Source organism: Elephas maximus, chromosome 19, assembly GCF_024166365.1.
Source record: "Elephas maximus indicus isolate mEleMax1 chromosome 19, mEleMax1 primary haplotype, whole genome shotgun sequence".
Taxonomy (NCBI): domain Eukaryota; kingdom Metazoa; phylum Chordata; class Mammalia; order Proboscidea; family Elephantidae; genus Elephas; species Elephas maximus.
The window spans coordinates 8,441,399-8,462,917 of NC_064837.1; the positions used below are offsets into that span (position 1 = coordinate 8,441,399).

Sequence of the window (21,519 nt, forward strand, 5' to 3'; positions counted from 1 at the left end):
ATCACCATGGTAACAGGATTTGAGCTTCAAAAAGAGGGAGCCTAAATGCTCAGCTTTGGCAAATTTAGACATCCCATTTACTCCTAATCATTTTCATTATTAAGACTTTTTAACAGTAACTTTCCCTTTATCTAGTATCTTCAGAAAAAAGGAATAACTTGCAGAAGTAACTTTTCTAGTTAACTCATATTTACTCCTTCAGGAGTACCACATGTTGTAAATAGTGGCCCCTAGATTGAAGCAATACCATGACCCTGCCTTTAGGGACAAAATGCGTATCTATTCCTTTCCTTCCTAAGTAGATTTAAGATTTTTCTTAATGACTTAAAGTTCATCATCATGCAAATCACAGCACAGTGACAATGCAGAGGTGCTTTTAGGTGTCATTGAAATGTACATGTCTATATTGCCTCTATGTTAAATAACTTTTAGTTTTTATGACTGCTTGGTATAGTTTTTCTCTTTCTTCCTATTGTCAAGCTATCAATACAGCTATCTATACCTTCCACCTTTACCTACTATTTCAAATCTAGGGTCATCTAAGAAACACATTTGTTTGAATTTTCTGTTTAGTGAGAATAAATAGCTTGGGTTTCTGATCCTAATCAAGACACAGTAATGAACATTGGGCTGATGGAAAAAAAAATTATAAAATTCAACAGCCATTCATAATAAAAACTCCCATCCAGCTAGAAATTGAAGGAAATTTCCTCAACCTTATAAAAAGCATCCAAAAAACTTACAGCTAACATTATACATAATAGCAAATTACTAAAGGTTTCCCTCTACGACTGGAATTGAGGCATGAATGTGCACTCTTACAACTTCTAGTCAACACTGTATTAGAGGTCCTAGCCAGAGCAATAAGGCAAGAAAAAGAAGTGGAAAACATAAAGATTGGGAAGGAAGAAGTAAAACTGTCTCTATTTGCAAATGAGATGATTGTTTACATAGATAATCATAAGAAATTTATAAAACAACTATTAAATTAATAACTTTAGTAAGGTCACGGGCTATAATACTAATATGTAAAAATCAATTGCACTTTTATAACAAAACAATACCTTTTATAAATCATCAGATATATATAAATTAAAACCTCAGTGAAATACCACCACACTCTACTAAAATGGTTAAAACTAAAAAGACTGACAACAAAAAAATACAATGAAAAGACGGAGCACCTGAACTTTATTACACTGCTAGTGGGAGTGTAAAATTATACAACCATTTTGGAACATTGCTGGGCAATTACTTACAAAGCTAAACATATGTATATCTATGACCCACAAATTCTCAAGAGAAATAAAAACATGTGTCCATGGAAAGACTTGTACAAAATGTACATAACACCTTTATTTATAATAGTAAAAAATGAGAAATGACTAAAAAGACCATTAACAGGGGAATGGATGAACAAATTATGGTATAGTCATACAAAGGAACAGTACTCAGCGATGAAAAGAAATAAACTCGTGGTAAACGTAACAATATGGATGAATCTCAAAAATGTTATGCTAAGTCAAAAAAAAAAAGGTAGACACAAAAGAGAATTATGTCTACTACATAATTCCATTTATATGAAACTCTAGTAAAGACAAATCTACCCTACAGTGACAAAAATCCAATCAGTGTTTGTCTAGGATTGGTGGCAGGATGGGGTGACTCGGTCAGAAAGTTTCACAAGGTAGCTTTCCAGGGTGATGGTGATGTTCTATGTTTTAATCATCATGGCAGTTATATGAGTATATATTTGTATATATATACTGTACACTTAATATCTGTACATTGTACTGTCTGTATATTATACTATACTTTTAATAAATGGATAACTGCTTTACCTAAATATCCAATAATGGGATGAGTTAGTCAAAGCATGGTGTATCTATACAATTAAATGTCACGCATGATATTATAGAAGGATATCTAGTGACATGGAAAATTATTGAGTATATTCTGCTTAAAAAACCAAGTTGTGGAACTTAGGCAATTAATTTCACCCTCCTGTGCCTTGGTTTCTTCATCAATAAAATGGGAATGACAGTGCCTATGATTTTTATCAGGATTGAATGAACTAATACATACACAGTACTTAGAACAGTGCTTGGCAAATCGTAGACACTAAATAAATGTGAGTTACTATTATTGTATTGTGATTGGAATTATTACTAAAGTGTCTGAACTTTTAGAGCAACATTAATGGTAATTATTTTGGCTTGAGGCTATTTTTGGTTATTTCATGACTGACGACTGGACAATTAAAATATTACAACATATATATTTTTTCCAAGTCACTGTGCTTTTCTCACTGAGTAGGCAATTTAATTCTCTCAATTTTCTCTCATTACAACTTTCAAGTGCAGTTTTCAGAATTTGTCATTAGATAGAAAGATGGGTGGATGGATGGATAGATAATTTTTCAACTTTTAAAATCTTAAGAAGTTTCTTGCCTCTTGATTTTCTTTTACTTAAAAGCAGGAGTCAAAATCAACTCAACAACACACAACAATGTATCTTGCATTTTCTTGGTATTCACTATAGTGTCTAGGACAGTTTTGGAAACACAGCTGATGGATAATGGATGGATGGATGGATGGATGGATGGATGGATGGATGGATGGATGGATGGATGGATGGATGGATGGATGGATGGAGGATGGATGGATGGATGGATGGATGGAGGATGGATGGATGGAGAATGGATGGATGGATGGATGGATGGATGGATGGATGGATGGATGGATGGATGGATGGATGGATGGATGGATGGATGGATGGATGGAGGATGGATGGATGGAGGATGGATGGATGGATGGATGGATGGATGGATGGATGGATGGATGGATGGATGGGTGTCTAGGCTTTACATGTGGATTACTGAATACTGGATTTGGGAGTAGAGGGGTTAAAAATAAATGAAGTCTTCCCCAGCTCTTTATCTTTCAAAGCCATGATTTCAGTAATCATCCTCCTTATTTAACTTCTGATCATCGTTAGTGCTTAAGGCTCAACATTTTTATTGAACTTCAAACTATAGATAACAATTGTGATTCATTACTTACTTTGTGTATGAGATTAACCTCTCAGATGCTGCCCTATGGCTACTTCAGTAGGGTTAGGGCTGGTGGCCATGAATGGCCTTTTTCTTTACTCACAATGAAACTTTAGCCTTGGATAATGGGACATGAGTCTGACCTGCCCACAATGCAGGGAAGAGCCTTAGTGCTTGAAGTGCAGCACTCTGCATTTGTTCTTCTCCTTACCCAGGGCAGCTAGGGATGTCACAGTAACCCTTCATTTCTTCAAGCTCTGTAGTGCTCGATTATGAGAACGATGCTGGGGGACCACACTAGGTTGTGTGGGGGAGTTGGGGTGGGGGTAAATTGTTCAGTGGATAACTTAGGACTCTGTCCTGGGCATTCCCTTCCATCCACTTAGGGTTTGGTGTGGGACTGAAGTCATATGACAACTAAGAGGTGTCACCATTAAGAGTATTAATTTTGACATACTGATGCCAGAACATGACTTTTCACTCTGTCGTCTTTAGGAGCTCTAGTGGTGTATGTGTTAAGTGCTGGGCTGCTAACTGAAAGGTTGGTGGTTTGAACCCACCCAGTAGGTTTTGTGAGAGAAAGACCTGAAGATCTGCTTCCATAGATTACAGCCAAGAAAACCCTATGTGGCAGTTCTACTTTGTCACATGGGGTTGCTATGAGTAGGAATTGACTTGGTGGGACCCAACAACAACAACAATCTATTACCTTTAGTTCTTTTTCTACCAGTATATGGGTCTGTCCCTGAGTGCAGAAGACACAGCGCTTATTGATTCTTCTCATTTCCAAAACACTGTTTGTGCCCAAACATACTTCTTGATGCTTTCCCTATATTCCTGGTATGTGTTTCTGAGAAAAGGTTATTACCTGGACAAGGGCATGAATCTTAAGGCCTGATTCTTTGATGAGATTGTAGTATTTTTCCATTCGATCATGCTGATCATCCAGAGAGAGAAGACATTCTTTTTTCCCATCTTTTCTCTTCAATATTGGAGACACCCACGTTTTCATGATGCTTTGAATCTCTTCTACATTGTCTTTAGTTTTCTGAATTCTTTGTTCAAGATCATGAATACTATTGGTGACCTGAATGACATAATCCCAAATGCCTGCTCCCGAAAAGAAAGGTAATTAATTTAACTAGCTTACAGTGGCATAGCTAACAGTCTAGTCGCTGTGAAAGACAGGGATACTATACTTGTGGGCTTTAGAAGGCATTTACTATGGAGCACAGTTCTACTTTGACACACACGGGGTCAGCATGAGCTGGAATCAACTCCACAGCAACTGTTTTTCTTTTTAATTTTATCAACTTTATTAATCCCTTACCACAGTATTTCTCCCAGAACCCAAGCAGGGTGCCGTTACCTTCTGTTTTCCAGTTCAGCGTCTCCTCTGCAGCTCTCAGGCGCCCATCGATATCTTGCAGCTCATCCTCCACTAATGGAAATTCTACCTCTAGCAGGGTTCTCATAACCTTGTTGTACCAACTTGCCATCAACTCCAAATTAGCCACGAGTTGCCGATAGAAGTCTTTGGAGGAGAACATGGCTGCTGCTGTCTCAGGGATGTGCTTCATCTGCCTGGGCTCCAGATAACTCATTTCTTTCAGCACTGAAATCAGCTGGAGAAAAGAATCAATGCAAGTGGCTGTAGTTCAGTGACAGTGAAAATCTGCAATATTGGTCAATGACCAGAAAAGCCCAAGGGGCCCCAAAGCCCTTCTGGGTCCCTTCTTAACCTCTGCTCCTGAAAGTCCCTTAAATCTAAGTTCAGAGAAGGAAAAATGGCATTCCAGGCTGGGGGAAGATGACTCAGAAAGCAGCAAGTTTTACCATGTCTGTAAATCACAACAAAGAGCAAGAAGAGGAACCCCAGAGAATGCAGACAGCGGTGGCAGTGGAGGAAGGCTCTGCCTTCTCGACTTCTGGCACATGGCTGATGGAACGATGGCCTCATGCTGACCCAGCCAGTTCCTACTGAGGGCTGTGGTCTGAAGGGAGGAGGGTCATCTGGCCTGGGCCACCACATTCACCAGATGCCTCAAATTTAGACTTCTGGTATTATTTCCAAAGGAGGTCACACAGAGCCATAAAGATACACTGACAAGATTGCAAGACAACACCCATCTTCCATGTTTAGTTGTCAACTACAATCATTTGAAGTATTCCACAATGTCTGTTCCCTTGGGCGGGCATTTCTTTGTGTTTTCACGGACTAGGAGGTTACCCAGACCTCACTGAGCTAGTGTGGGGCCCTGAGTTTGGTGGCAACTGCAGAAATGAGAAACCAAGAAGACACGGTCCAATGAAACAACAGAGGCCTCTGATGTGGTTTCTCGGCATCCTCTTCTTTATCCCCTGCTTCTTTACTGTTGTGTGTATACCGAAGCTATAGAGTCACTAGAGTCGGAATCGACTCGACGGCAATGTTTTTTTTTAACCGATGAGTACTGATGCGTATAGATACAGGTGACAAGACAGATACAAAGCCATAGAATCTTCCCTTCCTCCCACCCCACCACATAAAGACACCTCACAAGAAGAGTTTTTCATGATATTATGCTTAGCATGTGGCCTATAGAAGAGCAAACATTTTCTGACCCCTCTTTCAATGTCTCTTTCTTCTAAAAAGCACCTGGCTTAGGCAAATACGACAAAAAGAAAGGAACTGGAGTCTGACCACTGGAATTCCTAGCTGTCTGTCCAATGGCATTGGGCTAGTTCTTCCCTTGTCAGGGTTAAGACAAGTCTTAACCATTTGGGGGGAAATGAACTTAGTCCCCTAATTTACTTTGAAATAAACACAAGATGGATATTCAACATTTAAACGTAAAAAGTGAAAACAAAAAAAATTAAAAGAAAATATGCATGGCTATTTATATGATATTGAGGTGGAAAAGACCTTTCCAAGCATAAAACCACAAAGAGCAAGATAGCAAAAATGTATATGAAAGAAAAGATAAAATTTATATGTGTAACAATCATAACCCACTAACCCACTGCCGTCGAGTCAATTTTGACTCGTAGCAACCCTACAGGACAGAGTAAAACTTCCCCATAGAGTTTCCAAGGAGTGCCTGCTGGATTTGAACTGCCGACCTCTCGGTTAGCAGCTGTAGCACTTAACCACTACACCACCAGGGTTTCTGTAACAATCATACACCCTATAAAAAGACAAAATTAAATGGGTGAAAATATCTGCAGATTTCTTAATATCTGAAAAATAGTTCACAAATATCCTAACAAATATATAGGAAAAGAGGGTACCTCCAGGAGAAAGTGAGCAGAGGACATAAAAAAATAATTTATAGAAGAAATATAAACAGGCAATAAACTCACGAAGAAACTCAACTTTACCAGTAATCACATAAAGGCAAATTAAAAAAAAAAAAAAGCGCTGAGAATTTTACTTTTTTTTCAGTATATCAAGCTGGAGATGATTTGGAGAAACAAACACTACCACATCTTCCGGGCAGAATGACTGGGTGCCGTCTTCTGAAGAACAAGGTGATAACACACACGAAAAGCCCCATGATGTGAATACCTCTTAACCAGCAATTCTATTTCTAGGCACTTATCCTAAAGAAACATTCGAGAATGGATGCAATGATATAACTAAGGATGTTTATTGTAGCATTATTTAGACCATATTTTATCCAATTTAAGATTTCATCAATTGTAAGATTTACCATTATTTTATGTACCACTAAGGAAAAAGGAAAAAAAAAAGTGACTTATTAAAGCATAGACTAAAAATATAAATATATGTATATATAAACTATAGATTATAAAACATAACTCAATTTCAGAGATGTTAAGATATAATAGGAGGCCCTGGGTGATGCAAAGAGTTAACACACTCAGCTGCCAACCAAAAGGTTGGAGGTTCGAGTATACCCAGAAGCACCTCAGAATAAAGGCCTGGTGATCTACTTCCCAAAAAGCTGCACTAAAACCCCGTGGGTGCAGTTCTGCTCTGGCACGCAGGGGTCATCAGGAGTTGGGATCCACTCAGTGACAACGGCTTTGGTTTTGTTAAGACGTTAAAAAAAAATGAAAGTGCTTCATAGAATCAATGAAATACCAACTGATAAAACCAGAAAATAATTTAAATGCCCAACAGGGGATTTAAAATAAATAAGTAATCAACATAAATTCAAATTAAAAATTTTCATCCACACGACTCTTATCCTGCCCGGAGAGAGGCACCTCTCTGCTTGAGTCTCTCCGGGCCGACGTGTGTGCTGGCGTTCACTGCCATAGCACCCCTGGTGCCGCACTGCTGGAAGTTGGAAGGTGGCGTGTTCGTAGCTCTTCTCTGCTGGGTTGTATCTGTAGCTGTCCCCTCCCCACCCCACATTATGCCGTAGGTACTTACCCCTCTCTCTTTTCATCTACCATTCCTTTCTTCTCCCTCCTTTCCCTTCTGTCACCTACCAGTTACCACAGTGTCAGCTCTGACTCATGGCAGCCCTGTGTTTGTCAGAGTAGAACTGAGCTCCGTAGGGCTTTCACTGGCTGATTTTTCAGAAGTAGATCACCAGGCATTTCTTCCGACGCACCTCTGGGCGGACTCGAACTTCCAACCTTCTGATTCGCAGCCAAGCTCGTTAGCCATTTGCACCACCCAGGAACTCCTACAATCTATAACCTACAAACATCTACAAAGCACCCACTATGTGCTACTTGGAGTGTATGGAGGAGTGGTCCATCTTCTATCCTGTCTTACACTGAGGACGCAGTTACTACAGTTATATCACCTGGACTGTGGCCTACTTGGTAATTCAGACATGCTTTTTTCTTTAGTAATCAAGTATTCAATATTGCTTACAATGAGGGCTAATGAAATTGTTTCAGTGAGTTAAAGACAGAACGAAGTCCTGCCAAAATGAAGAGGCGGATCCTCCAAGTCCTTTTGTTGACTTGGATTCCTGGTGGATCTGATGTTCTATTTAACTGCAATTTTCTCAAGAGGCACCAGTATGCTGCCATCAATATGCTGTCAGCTTGGTTTCCAGCTCTGTTTTGCAGTGCATTCCTGGGGAACATGTCACCAAGGCAGCAGTGGGTGCCTGCTTTCAGCTCAGTGTGGCCAATACATTTTCAGCTAAACGATCTCAGATAAAGACGACAAATGGTCATCATTTTCTCAGCATTAAGCTCTCTGTGGCCACTAGAGTCCACATGGATCTGCCTGTGTGACCCCCTACAGTAGGGTTTCTCTACCTTGGGACTATTGACATTTGGAACTGAATAATTCTTTATTGTGGGGAGGGGGCTAGCCTGTGCATTGTAGGAAGTTTAGCAGCATCCCTGGTTTCTACCTACTATGTGTTAGTGTCTCCCCATCCCATTCACAACAGCCAAAAACATCTCCAGGGGAACAAAATCATCCCCAGTTGAGAGCCACTGATCTAGAGTCTTATTTTCAAAGTTACTCCTTTGGGATTTATCATATGGTATCTAATAAAGCCACCACTCATCTGTCAGTTTGTTGTACTGTGGTGGCTTGCATGTTGCTCTGATGCTATGAAGCTATGCCACTAGTATTTCAAATAGCAGCAGGGTCAACCATGGTGGACAGGTTTCAGCTGAGCTTCCAGACTAGGACTAGGAAGAAAGGACTGGTGATCTATTTCCAGAATTTATCCAGTGTAAACCCCATGGATAGCAACAGAATATTGTTTGATATAATGAAGGAAATGAGCCCCCTAGGTTGGAAGGCAACAACGGACTCAAGCATGCCAGCAGTCATGAGGATGGCATGGGGTCAGGGGGCATATCATTCTGTTATACATGGAGTCAGAGATGGCTCAACGGCAACTAACAACAACAATCTAGTAAAGATAGATGTTTGTGTGTTTAGGTTCCAGCTCTCCAACTAGATTGTGGGTTCCTTGGTGGCAGGACCCAGGTCTGACACTTCTTGACCCTCCAGTGTCTAGTCCATGGCCTTTACATTTAGTATCTTGGTGGGGTGGAAACCCTGGTGGCATAGTGGTTAAGAGTTTGGCTGCTAATTAAAAGGTCAGCAGTTTGAATCCACCGGGTGCTTCTTGGAAACTCTATGGGGCAGTTCTACTCTGCCCTATAGGGTCGCTTTGAGTCGGAATCAACGGCAATGGGACTTTGTGTTTGAGACAGGCCCATTGGACTAGGTTTGGTCCTAAGTGGTCAGTGATACTTTGAAATATATCCTGCTGTGGAAAATAAAATATTTTATAGTTGTCTGTGAAATAGTTGTCTATGCTCACGTTCTTCTCTGACTCTGGAGAAGAACGTGAGCACAGACAATTTATGAATGCACTACACCTCAGAATTCATCCCAAAGGCGTAATTCAGGGTGCAAATTCTTTTAAGCATCTTTCATGCACTCTTAAAAAAAAGGCAAAACAAAAACACTTTATTGCCTCTGAAATCAGCAGAGTTAAATGAAACTCTTCAGGAACCCCAGAAGGGGGTCCTGTCACCTGACTTACCTGTGGGTTAAAGTTGACAGTGATCTGCTTTGTCTCTGGGTCCCGTTTCAGAAGTGGCTGGGAAAGATTGTACTGCGACTTCTCTGATACTGTCTGACACCAGTTTTCATAAAGTCTTGTCTCATACCTGCGAGGATTGAAGACAGCACCCCAATGCCTAGTAAGCCCCCTCCCAACTCCCCACCTCCTAGTGATGTTTTATAATAAGAACTGCATATACTATATTATTGTTAGGTGCCATCAAGTCAGCCCCCGACTCATGGCAATCCCATTCACAACAGAACAAAATGTTGCCCAGTCCTGCGCCATTTGCATACACAATGGGATTGGACCATTATAATCCGGAGGGTTTTCATTGGCTGATTTTTGGAAGTAGACTGCCAGGCCTTTCTTCTCAACCAGTCTTAGTCTGAAATCTCCACTGAAAACTGTTCAGCATCAAAGCAACATACAAGCGTCTGCTGACAGGTGGGTAGTAGCTGCGCATGAGAAGCATTGGCTGGGTCTGCTGCGTGGAAGGCAAGAATTTTACCACTGAACCACCACTGCCCTTGAAGATACTGTTAGTAAAATACCTGGCTATATTCTCAGGTCAGTCAACGACCCAGCCAGCGACGGCAGCTCCTGCAGGTGACCACTTACTTCTAAAGTGCCAGAACTTAATTCAGAGGACAGTAGGAAGGGAGATGCCACAGTGTCTTTTGGGGTATAAATGGAAGTTGCAACTGGCCTCAGTAAAAGTTAGAAGAAATTACTGGGTAAGCTTTGTTTCCCCCTAATCTTCCTGTAGCTCAAGGACATTTGTCCATTCAGTCATTACACATTGACTGAGCTCCTGCCATGTGCTGCATGGGAAAGGGAGGGTAAAATGAAGAATAAACACCTCGTGGTAAATGCAGCTAATAATGGAGACCACAGATAAGCTCATAATCATAATATAATGCTGCAAGTACAATCCTAGAGAGATGGACAGGGTATTGGGCATTGAATGGTAGGGGAGGATGGGGGTGATAAGAAGAATGTCAGGGAAGGTTTCCTGGAAGGGGTGATGAAGTGAACAAGTCTCAGACGATGAGCAGAGGTTGCACATGAAAGAGCAGTGAGCATTCGGGGCAGAAGCAACAGCATGGCGCAAGGGGTGGAGGTGAGGAATGGCACATATGCGAGCTGGGAATAAGGAGTAGGTATGCACGTTGGGAACAAGGAGTAGATATGCGTGCTGGGAACAGGGAGTTGATGTGCGTGCTAGGAACAAAGAGTAGATATGCGCGCTGAGAACAAGGAGAAGACATGCATGCTGGGAACAAGGAGTAGATATGCCTGTTGGGAATAAGGAGTAGATATGCCTGTTGGGAACAAGGAGTAGATACGCCTGCTGGGAACAAGGAGTAGATATGCGTGCTGGGAACAAGGAGTACATATGCCTGCTGGGAACAAGGAGTAGATATGTCTGCTGGGAACAAGGAGAAGATATGCCTTTTGGGAACAAGGGGTAGATATGCCTGCTGGGAACAAGGAGTAGATATGCCTGCTGGGAACAGGGAGTAGATATGCCTGCTGGGAACAAGGAGAAGATACATGTGCTGGGAACAAGGAGTAGATATGTGTGCTGGGAGCAGGGAGTAGACATGCGTTCTGGGAACAGGGAGTTGATGTGTGTGCTGGGAAGAAGGAGTAGATATACGCATTGCGAACAAGGAGCTGATACGTGTGCTGGGAACAAGGAGCAGATATGCGTGTGGGGAACAAGGAGTAGATACCCATACAATCCAGACTCTCGGAACAGGGGAGAGAAGAGATGGCAGAGGGAAGAGACAGCAGGCTGTTCCTAGATCCTGCACCCCCAAAAGGCCTACTGCAGCTTTAAGTGGGAACAACTGTGAGCCCACATAAAATTTTCATTCCTATGCTTTCTCCATAAAAGGATGAAAGAAGTGTTTTTTAAAAATCATTTTCTCTTTGTGCTTCATAAAGATTACTTTCTGCTTTGTGAGCAGTGCCTGAGATTCTCCGTGACACAGGTCTCAGAGAGCCACTAGGAGTGTCCCACTTTTCCTGATTCTGCCAGGTTCGTGCTCCCAACAAAACTGCACAGGAATAAAGTATGTGTTTCCAGAATAGAGCTGTATTCCCCAGAGCCCGTGTTTCTAACCCAGAAATACTATACTCACAAATATCATGATTATAACATAAAACACAGAGTGACATTTCAGAGCCACTGAGGAATCTGCACAGACTTGGAGCTGCAAATGGATCCTGGGAGCTCTGCAGTCCGCACAGCGGTACAATCCCAGAACCTTACTTTTCCAGCAGTGACAGCGTATCTTCATATTTCTGTATCATTCGCTTTCCTTCAGCAGACTCCATGCAACTACACATACAAAAGAGGTGAAAAATGATAAAGAGTTAGAAGAAGTAAAAGTGATGTCTGAGTAATCAACTGAAGCCTGTAAAGAAGAAGAGATGGAATAGCTTTGTGGGCTGGCTTCCAGTGGCCCCCAAGCAAGCCTGCATTCTCCTTCCCATACATCCTCCATAGGCCACTAGAGGGCATCTGCACTTCCCGAAATACAGGCTGCCCCCCAGGTGACAGGGATGCCATAAGTTCCCACAGCACTTCCAGCCCTCCTGCCACCCAGGGCTCCACCAACTCCCTCACCCTAGCCGAGCCAGTCATGCACACAGTAAATAAGCCCCTTCAAAAATCTGAATAAAAGGGAAATTGAGATATAAAGAAAAATTTTTGGTGCTGTACTTTTCTGTGTTTAAGAAAAAAACTGCCGATATTATAAAAAAAAGAGAAAGGGAAAAAAAGATATGCCCTTTTCTGAAATCCATCGAGGACAAGCGATAAGAAACTCCACCCCCCACTGACATGTTTACATGAGGTTCCCTCCCAGCTCCCACCCCCACAGGTACACACGAGGTGCATACATGAGCATGCACATAGATATACACACACGCAGTCACAAATGCAGACACGTGTACACACATACGCACAGACATGTACTCACACAGACACACACGCACTCACACGCCCATACAGACACACGTGCACACACATGCACACAGGTAGCATGAACAAAGCCTGGGGGAGGCCCTGTTACCTGTGACTGTGTCCCCTGCTTTTGACACTGCAGCACTAAATGATGGTGAAGCATCTTTAATTGTTAGCAACTTTCACACTAACTGTGTGGAGTGTCTGTTTTTGTTTGTCAGCAAAATGAGGCAGCTTATTGGAAAGATTCTTGAAAACCCATTTGCTCTTTAAGCCAATCCAAGGTTTCTTCACAAGAGCCCTTCAGTTTTCAGAATAAGCCCTTACGCCTGGAAAGAAAGTGTTGGATTTGCTGGAGTTCGGTCCAGTGCTTAGTTCCCTTTTTTGGAGAGCTTTTTTTTTTTTAGCAGATGCATCTTTGAGGCACCAAGGAGAAGTGAAAAATGCTGAAGAACAGAGGGCGGGATCACACCTCCTCTTCCCTCAAAAGCCGTGGTATTCCCACAAGTCTCAGTTTCACATCTCTGAGAGAACGAGGCTGGAAGACAGCGAGGTTTCTCGCTCTGAGCCTGTGGGCAGCCGCACAGTGGGGCTTGAGAAGTCCCGGGAATAAGTACAGTGAAAGTCTCTGCAGCTTCCATTTCGCTTCTTGGTGAGGATTCTAAAACACTTTCGTTGTTGTTGTTAGCTGTTATCGAGTCAGCTCCAATCACAGTGACCTAAATATAACAGAACAAAACGTAGCCTGGGCCTACACCATCTTCACTATCATTGGCATGTTTGAGTCCAGTTGGACATACTTTGTTCTGATCTACAGAGTTTTCATTAGCTAAATTTTTGGAACTAGATTGCCAGGTCTTTCTTCCTAGTCTTTCTTAGTCTGGAAGCTCTGCTGAAACCTGTCCACCATGGGTGACCCTGCTGGTTTTTGAAATACTGGTGGCATAGCTTCCAGCATCATAGCAACATGCAAGCCAATACAGTACAACAAACTGACAGATGGTGGAAAACATTTTTAATACTCAATGAATATATATTGTGGGGTATAATACAAATTTACATTCATGTTTAAAATAAATTGGAATTATCTTGGAAATTGTGTGCTAGGAAGGCCTTTGGAGGAAGGCCAGGGTGCCGTACAGATAACCCCCTGGAGGAGAGGCAGGGTGCTGTACAGACACCCTCTGGGACCAAGCTCTGACTATGCTGCTGCCAGAGCACTGGCTGCCAATATAGCACAACTGTGTCCTTTTTTGGGCCCTGCCTTCAGCCAGAGAGCCCCTTAGCCAAGGTCAGGACCTTCCCTGGGAAAGCCTGAGTCCACTGACTAGCTGATGTGGGGGGTGTAAGGGTGAGGCCCTCTTGTCTCAATTCAGAGCCACTCAGAAGGATCAGAGCTCCCAAGGCTGAGGCCTGGGTTGCAACTATCAAATCAAAATCAAACCTGTTGCCATTGAGTTGATTCGGACTCATAGCGACCCTATAGGACAGAGTAGAACTGCCCCATAGGGTTTGCAAGGACCAGCTCGTGGATTCCAACTGCCGACGTTTTGGTTAGCAGCCTGAGCTCTTAATCACTGCACCACCGCAGCTCAATCTCTTCCTCTGCCCAATCCTACTGCCCTCACTCTCTACCCAAGAGCTTCCCTATAAACTTCATGCATACAAATCTTGGGGTCTGCATCCAGGGAATGGGACCTATGACAGCTACCATAGTGTGCATTTCTAGAAGCTGCCCCAACAGCCCACCCCACCGTATCCCCACATTCACTCCCTTCGGCATGGGGGACAGGTCTCAGAAGCACGAGGACTCAGCTCTCCCTCCTGACTGTTGTCTGTTGTCGAGTTGATTCTACCTCGTAGCAATATTGTAGAGTTTCCAAGGCTGTAAATCTCAACGGAAGCAACTGCCACATCTTTCTCCCAAGAAGCATGTGGTGGTTTCGAACCACCGACCTTTCACTTAGCAGTTGATCACTTTAATCACTGCACCACCAGGGCTCCTTGCCTTTGTCTCCTAGGGTTGTCATAACAAAATACCACAAACTAGGTGGTTTATGAGAACAGATATTTATTGTCTCATAGTACTGGAGTCTGGTGGTGTTGTATGCATTTGAGTTGATTCCAACTCACAGCGATCTTACAGGACAGAGTAGAGCTGCCCCCATAGGATTTCTTAGGCTGTAATCTTTACAGCTACCATTCGTCTGTTAGTCTGTGGTGACCTGCAGGTTGCTATGGTGCTGGAAGCTACGCCCCTCGTATTTCAAATACCGGCAGGGTCACCTATGGTGGACGGGTTTCAGCAGAGCTTCCAGACTAAGACAGACTAGGAAGAAAGACCTGGCGATCTACTTCTGAAAAGAATTACCCAGTGAAAAACTTACAGACAGCAGTGGGACATTGTCAGACATAGAGCCAGAAGACGAGCCCCTCCGGTTGGAAGGCACTCAGAACACGACTGGGGAAGAGCTGCCTCCTCAATCCAGAGGCGACCTTAATGATGTGGATGGAGTTGAGCTTTTGGGACTTTAATTTGCAAATGTGGCATGATTCAAAATGAGAAGACACAGCTACAAACATCCGTTAGTAATTTAAACATGGAATGTATGAAGAATGAACCAAGAAAAATTGGAAGTCGTCCAAAAATAAAAGGGAATGCATAAGATCAATATCCTAGGCTTTAGTGGACTGAAATGGACTTGTGTTGGCCATTTTGAATTGGACAGTCATATGGTCTACCATGCCGGGAATGAAAAATTGAAGAGGAATGGCATTGCATTCCTCATCAAAAAGAACATTTCCAGATCTATCCTGAAATAAATGCTGTCAGTAATAGGACAATGTCCACACACCTACAAGGAAGATTAGTTAATATAATTATTGTTCAAATTTACACACCAACTACTAAGACCAAAGATGAGGAAATTGAAGATTTTTACCAACTACTGCAATCTAAAATTGATCAAATACAATCGAGATATATTGATAATTACTGGTGATTGGAATGTGAAAGTTGGAAACAAAGAAGAAGGATCAGTAGTTAGAAAATATGGCCTCGGTGACATAAGTGATGCCGGAGATCCCATGATAGAATTTTGCAAGACTAATGACTTATTCACTACAAATACATTTTTACAACAGTGACTATATGCATGGACCTCACCAGATGGAAAGCACAGGAAACAAATTGACAACAGCTGTGGAAAGAGAAGATACCATCAGTCAAGCTCAATACCATCAGTCAGAACAAGGCCAGGGGCCTACTTAGGAACAGGCCATCAATGGCTCACAGGTAAGTTCAAGTCGAAGCTGAAGAAAATTAAAACAAGTCCATGAGACCCAAAGTACAACCTTGAGTATATTCCACCTAAATTTAGAGACCACCACAAGAACGGATTTGACGCATTGAATGCTAATGACCTAGGGCCAGATGAGCTGTGGGATAACATTAAGGATGTCATACATGAAGAAAGCAAAAGGTCATTAAAAAGACAGGAAGGGAAAAAAAAAAACAAAATGGATGTCAGAAGAGTCTGAAACTTGCTCTTCAAAGTAGTAACTAAAGTGAAAGGAAGAAATAAGCTGAACAAAAGATTTCAAAGGGCAGCTTGAGAAGACAAAGTAAAGTATTAAATAAAATGTGCAAAGGGGTGGAGATAGAAAACCAAAAGGAAAGAACACACTCAGCACTTCTCAAGCTGAAAGAACTTAAGAAAAAATTCAAGCTTTGAGTTGCAGCACCGAAGGATTCTATGGGCAAAAACCGAATAATGCATAAGGCATCCAAAGAAAATGGAAGGAATACACAGTCACTGTACCAAACAGAACTGGTCTACCTTCAATCATTTCAGGAGGGAGCATATGAGCATGAATCGATGGAACTGAAGGAACAAGTCCAAGCTGTACTGTAACCACTGGCAAAACAAGGCTCCAGGAACTGATGGAGTATCAATGGAAATTTTTCAACAAATGGATGTAATGCTGGAAGAGCTCACTCGAGGTCTATGCCAAGAAATTTGGAAGACCTTAGCTACTTGCCCAACCGACTGGAAGACATCCATATTTGTGCCCATTCCAAAGAAAGGTGATCCAACAGAATGTAGAAATTATTGAACAATATCATTAATATCATACTCAAGTAAAATTTTGCTGAAGATAATTCAAAAAGGGTTGCAGCAGTATATTGACAGGGAACTGCCAAAAATTCAAGCTGAATTTAGAAGATGTGGAACGAGGGGATATCATTACTGACGACAGATGAATCTTTGCTGAAAGCATATATGTTTACCTGTGTTTTATTCACTATGCAAAGACATTTGACTCTGTGGATCATAACAAATTATGGATAACATTGGGAAGAATAGGAATTCCAGAACTCTTAATTGTGGCTCGTGTGGAACCTGTACATAGACAAGAAGCATTTGTTCGAACAGAACAAGGGATACTGTACGGTTTAAAGTCAGGAAAGGTGTACGTCAGGGTTGTATCCTTTTACCGTACTTATTCAATCTGTATGCTGAGCAAATAATCCGAGAAGCTAGACTATATGCAGAAGAACAGAGCATCAGGATTGGAGGGAGATTCATTAACAACCTATGATATGCAGATGACACAACCTTGCTTGCTGAAAGTAAAGAGGACTTGAAGTACTTACTGATGAAGATCAAAGACCACAGCCTTCAGTAGGGATTACAGCTCAACATAAAGAAAACAAAAATGCTCACAAGTGGACCAATAAGCAACATCATGATAAACAGAGAAAAGACTGAAGTTGTAAAGGATTTCATTTTACTCGGACCCACAATCAACACCCATGGAAGCAGCAGTCAAGAAATCAAAAGACCTCTTTTGGGCAAATACGCTGCAAAAGATCTCTTTAAAGCGTTGAAAAGCAAAGATGTCACACTGAGGACTAAGGTGCACCTGACTCAAGCCATGGTATTTTTAATCGCCTCACACGCATGCAAAAGCTGGACTAAGAATAAGGAAGACCGAAGAAGAATTGATGCATTTGAATTACAGTGTTGGTGAGGAATACTGAATATACCATGGACTGCCAGAAGAATGAACAAATCTGTCCTGGAAGAAGTACAGCCAGAATACTGCTTAGAAGAGAGGATAATGAGACTTCATCTTGCTTACTTTGGACACGTTATTGAAGGGACCAGGACCTGGAGGACATCATGCTTGGTAAGATAGAGGGTCAGTGAAAGAGATGAAGAACTTCAAAGAGATGGATTGACACAGTTCCTGCAACAATGGCTCAAACATAGCAACGATTGTGAGGATGGCGCAGGACTGGGCAGTATTTCATTCTGTTGTGCATGGTATCACTGTAAGTCGAAACTGACTCAATGACGCCTAACGATAACAACAACAAACTCTACTGATTGCCAGATCTTTTCTCCCACAGAGAGGCTGGCGCATTTGACCCACTGACCGTTTGGTTAGGAGCTGAGTGCTTAACCATTGATCCACCAGGGTTCCTTTTTGGTGGGCTAGGAGTCTGAATTCACAGAGTTGCAGGACCATGCTCTCTCTTTCCATTGTAGAAGATGTTTTCTTGTCTCTTCCAGTTCCTGGTAGCCCCAGGCATCTCTCGGCAGTTCTTGGCTTGTAGGTGTATTTTTACATGGCGTCTTCCCCTGTTTGACTGTGTCTCCATGTCTGCTCTCCCCTTTTCTAAGACACCACTCAGGAGGGATGAGGACACAGCCTGCTCCAGTATGACCTAGTGAACTTAACTGATAACATTCTCAAAGTAAGAGCCTATTTCCAAACAAGGCCACATTCACAGGTACAGGGATTAGGACTTTAACAGATCCTTTTTGAGGGCCCAATTCAATCCATAACACTGTTTGGCCAATAAGCATCTGGCTGATGGCTGGAAAGAAATTAATATAATTAACACGCATTAGGTAAATGAGTTGCCTCTCTACAATCTCAAAATTCATAGCAAGGAATGGAAGTCCAAAACAAGCTTGCCTTTTAGGAATAAGATACTCACGGATGTGTAAGATGGCGGAAGTTGCTGACGGGCCCCTGGATGCGCTGCCTTAGCTCCTGGACCCAGCGAAGACCTCCAGCCACAGCGGGCATGTTCTTGTGCACCGGGGCGAACCCTGGGGACCCAACACAGCCAGGCTGAAGAGAGGCTACCAACCCCGCAGGCGGGCACTGAGGCACCGCAGCAATGCCTCCTACCAGTTGCTCTACTTTTTGCCTCACCTACCTCTACACACTAAAATCACCCTCTGGTCAAACTGCAGTGAAGAATTCCTGCAAGATCCCCTTGTTCTGCTAGCGAGTAAGGAAGTGACCCTGGGAAGAACGCTGAACTAGGTCAGAGGGCCAGGTTTCCTGGCCGTGATTTTCCACTCACTAGCTTTATGACTTTAAACTTTATAACTTTCAACTTGGCCGTGTGTTGGCATCACCTGGGCATCCGTGAAAAAGACTCAGGCTTGGGCCCCACCGGAGAAATTCTGAGTTAACTGTTCTGGTCATTGGTATAATTTAAAAATGCATTAAATGATTCTAATTGTATAGTCAGGGTAGAGAAACACTGCCTGAAACAGACAAATTAATCTCTCTGGGCCTGTTTTCTGATCTATAAAATGGGAATAATATCTTCCCTGCTTAACTTCTAGGATTTCTATGAGAATTAAAAAAGGGCTATGAATGAGACAGGCTGTATGGATTATGAAGTACTTGACCAGAGTTAACACAGCCTGGATTTTGTGTGTGTGTGCGTGTGTGTAGTACATACAGTGGGTTGGTTTGTTTATAATTAGTTGTCAAAATTTAACAATTTTGAGACTTCATTAAAAAAAGATCAGAGTTTCTAGCTTTTCTAGTAAAATTAGAATATCTGGCAACAGTTAGTTGCTATTTCTCATTATCAACTGGAGCTGAATAATGGCCGCTTCCTTTAGTTTACTATGGACCACACCACTCCCTATTGTCTTATGCTCAGCCCAGGTCCATTATTCTTGTTTCCTGTTTCATTTCTGTGGTTGGCAAAATTCTAAGATGACCCCAATGAACCTCACCCATGTATAACTCCCTCCCTGCTAAGTGTGGGTGAAACCTATGAATATGATTAGCTGCAACTCCCGTGATTATGTTTTATGGCAAAAGGGTGAAAATCCTGGGTATGTCTGATCTAGTTAGGTGAGCCCTTAAAAAAGCAAAGAGTTTTCTCCAGCTGGTTGTGCAAGGGGAAGTCAGAGATTTGAAGCACCGGAAGGATTCGGCTTGCCACTCTTGGCTTGAAGATGGAGGGGCCCACGTGACAAGGAATGTGGGCAGCCTCTAGGAGCCGAGAGTGGCCCCTGGCTGACAGCTAACAAGGAAACAGGACCTCAGTCCTACAATCACAAGAACTAAATTCTGCCAACAAGAATGAGCTTGAAAGAGGATTTTTTCTCCTCAGAGCCTCCAGACAAAAACTCAAGGCTGGCTAACACCTTGATTTCAGCCTTGTGATACCCATGCTAACCTACAGAACTGTGAGCTAATAAATGAGTGTTGTTTTAAGCCGCTAAGTTTGTGATAATTTGTTATGCAGCAGCAAAACTCTCATAGCCTCTAAGGCATTGGAATTTTTAAACTCTGTATTCAACTGTAAGAAGTTATGATGATGGTCCTACATAAGGCTGGGGCCAAGAGGTTTTCTCGGAATGATTTCCTCAGTGGAGGCAATTCTTTTTTTTTTTAAATTTTATTGTGCTTTAAGTGAAAGTTTACAAATCAAGTCAGTCTCTCGCACAAAAACTTATATACACCTTGCTACATACTCCGATTTCCTCTCTCCCTAATGAGACAGCCTGCTCTCTCCCCCACTCTCTCTTTTCATGTCCATTTCATCAGCTTCTAACACCCTCTACCCTCTCGTCTCCCCAGTGGAGGCAATTCTTAACTACCAACTATGAAACCCATTTATAAACATAGCGGTCCTGTTACGCTGCTACTTAAAAACCTTTGATAATTCCCCCTTGCTTGAATAATGAGTTCCAAGTTCCTTACTAGAGCACTCAGGGCACTTCACAATCTGGCTCCAGCACCTACCTGCATGGCCAACCTGATCTCCCTCCACATACCTGCTTGGCTACGGGCATTCTGACTGGTCATTCCACATTCTCTCCGCCTCTTGGTTTAAGTGGCTGTTGCCTCTTCTCTCCAGCTAACAATTCTCCCACCTTTCGTGACCTGGCTCAAGGCGACCTTCTCCACAAACCCTTCCTTGAATCTCCCACCCACAATTCATCCAGTTTTGTTACAATTTTTTATAATTCAAGTCAAGCACCTCTCACTTTCCCTATGCTCTATTCTTAGCTGTGCTCGTAACTGTCTACCTGGCTTGCTCCTTGAACGACCACCTTTTAGTATTAATTCTTTTCTCTCTCACTCTGACCGGCCACTGCATACAGTGTCTACAATCATGCCTTGCGTATAGCAAAGACTCAAGAAGGGTTTATAAATCTGAATGGAACTTTTGTTTGACTTTCAAACAAATAAGACCAGGCCTATAACACGGGGCTTATAAGAATTGTAGGAGTCCCTAAGTGGTGCAAACAGTTAAGGTGCTCAGCTGCTAACTGAAAGGTTGGTGGTTCAAGTCTACCCACAGGTACCTCAGAAGAAAGACCTGGCAATCTACTTCCAACAAATCAGCCACTGAAAACTCTATGAATCACAGTACTTCTCTGACACACGTGGGGCTGCCAGGAGTCAGAGCTGACTCAACAGCAACTCTTTCTTTTTTATATATAAGACTTGTAATTAAAATGGAGACTTCACACCTCATCATGGTCCTGTCCTTGTCAGGCTCCTTCTGGTTTCTCCGACCAGAAGCATGGTTGCTATGGCATTAGGAGGCATAAGAAACTTTTCTCAGGTGTGTAAAAATCTAGTGTGGAATGGAGGTATGTTGAAGATTAACCAGTGTGGCAACACGGATCGATGACTATCTCATACACACG

The 21,519-nt window shown here is 42.4% G+C and overlaps 1 protein-coding gene across 8 annotated transcripts in view; it reads right to left on the minus strand.

Annotated features, from left to right (window-relative positions):
• The window catches only part of DNAH9 (dynein axonemal heavy chain 9), a 468,295-nt gene that overhangs the window by 401,583 nt on the left and 45,193 nt on the right, over window positions 1-21,519 (minus strand). For 4 of the 8 annotated variants that reach the window (XM_049859546.1, XM_049859545.1, XM_049859544.1 and 1 more), the window contains 5 exons: window positions 18,543-18,657; window positions 11,837-11,905; window positions 9,535-9,661; window positions 4,422-4,677; window positions 3,921-4,162 (listed from right to left, as the gene is read on the minus strand). In XM_049859546.1, the coding sequence (XP_049715503.1) occupies window positions 3,921-4,162; window positions 4,422-4,677; window positions 9,535-9,661; window positions 11,837-11,905; window positions 18,543-18,657 (809 nt within the window). The other 4 variants (XM_049859548.1, XM_049859549.1, XM_049859547.1 and 1 more) reach the window with 4 other exon arrangements.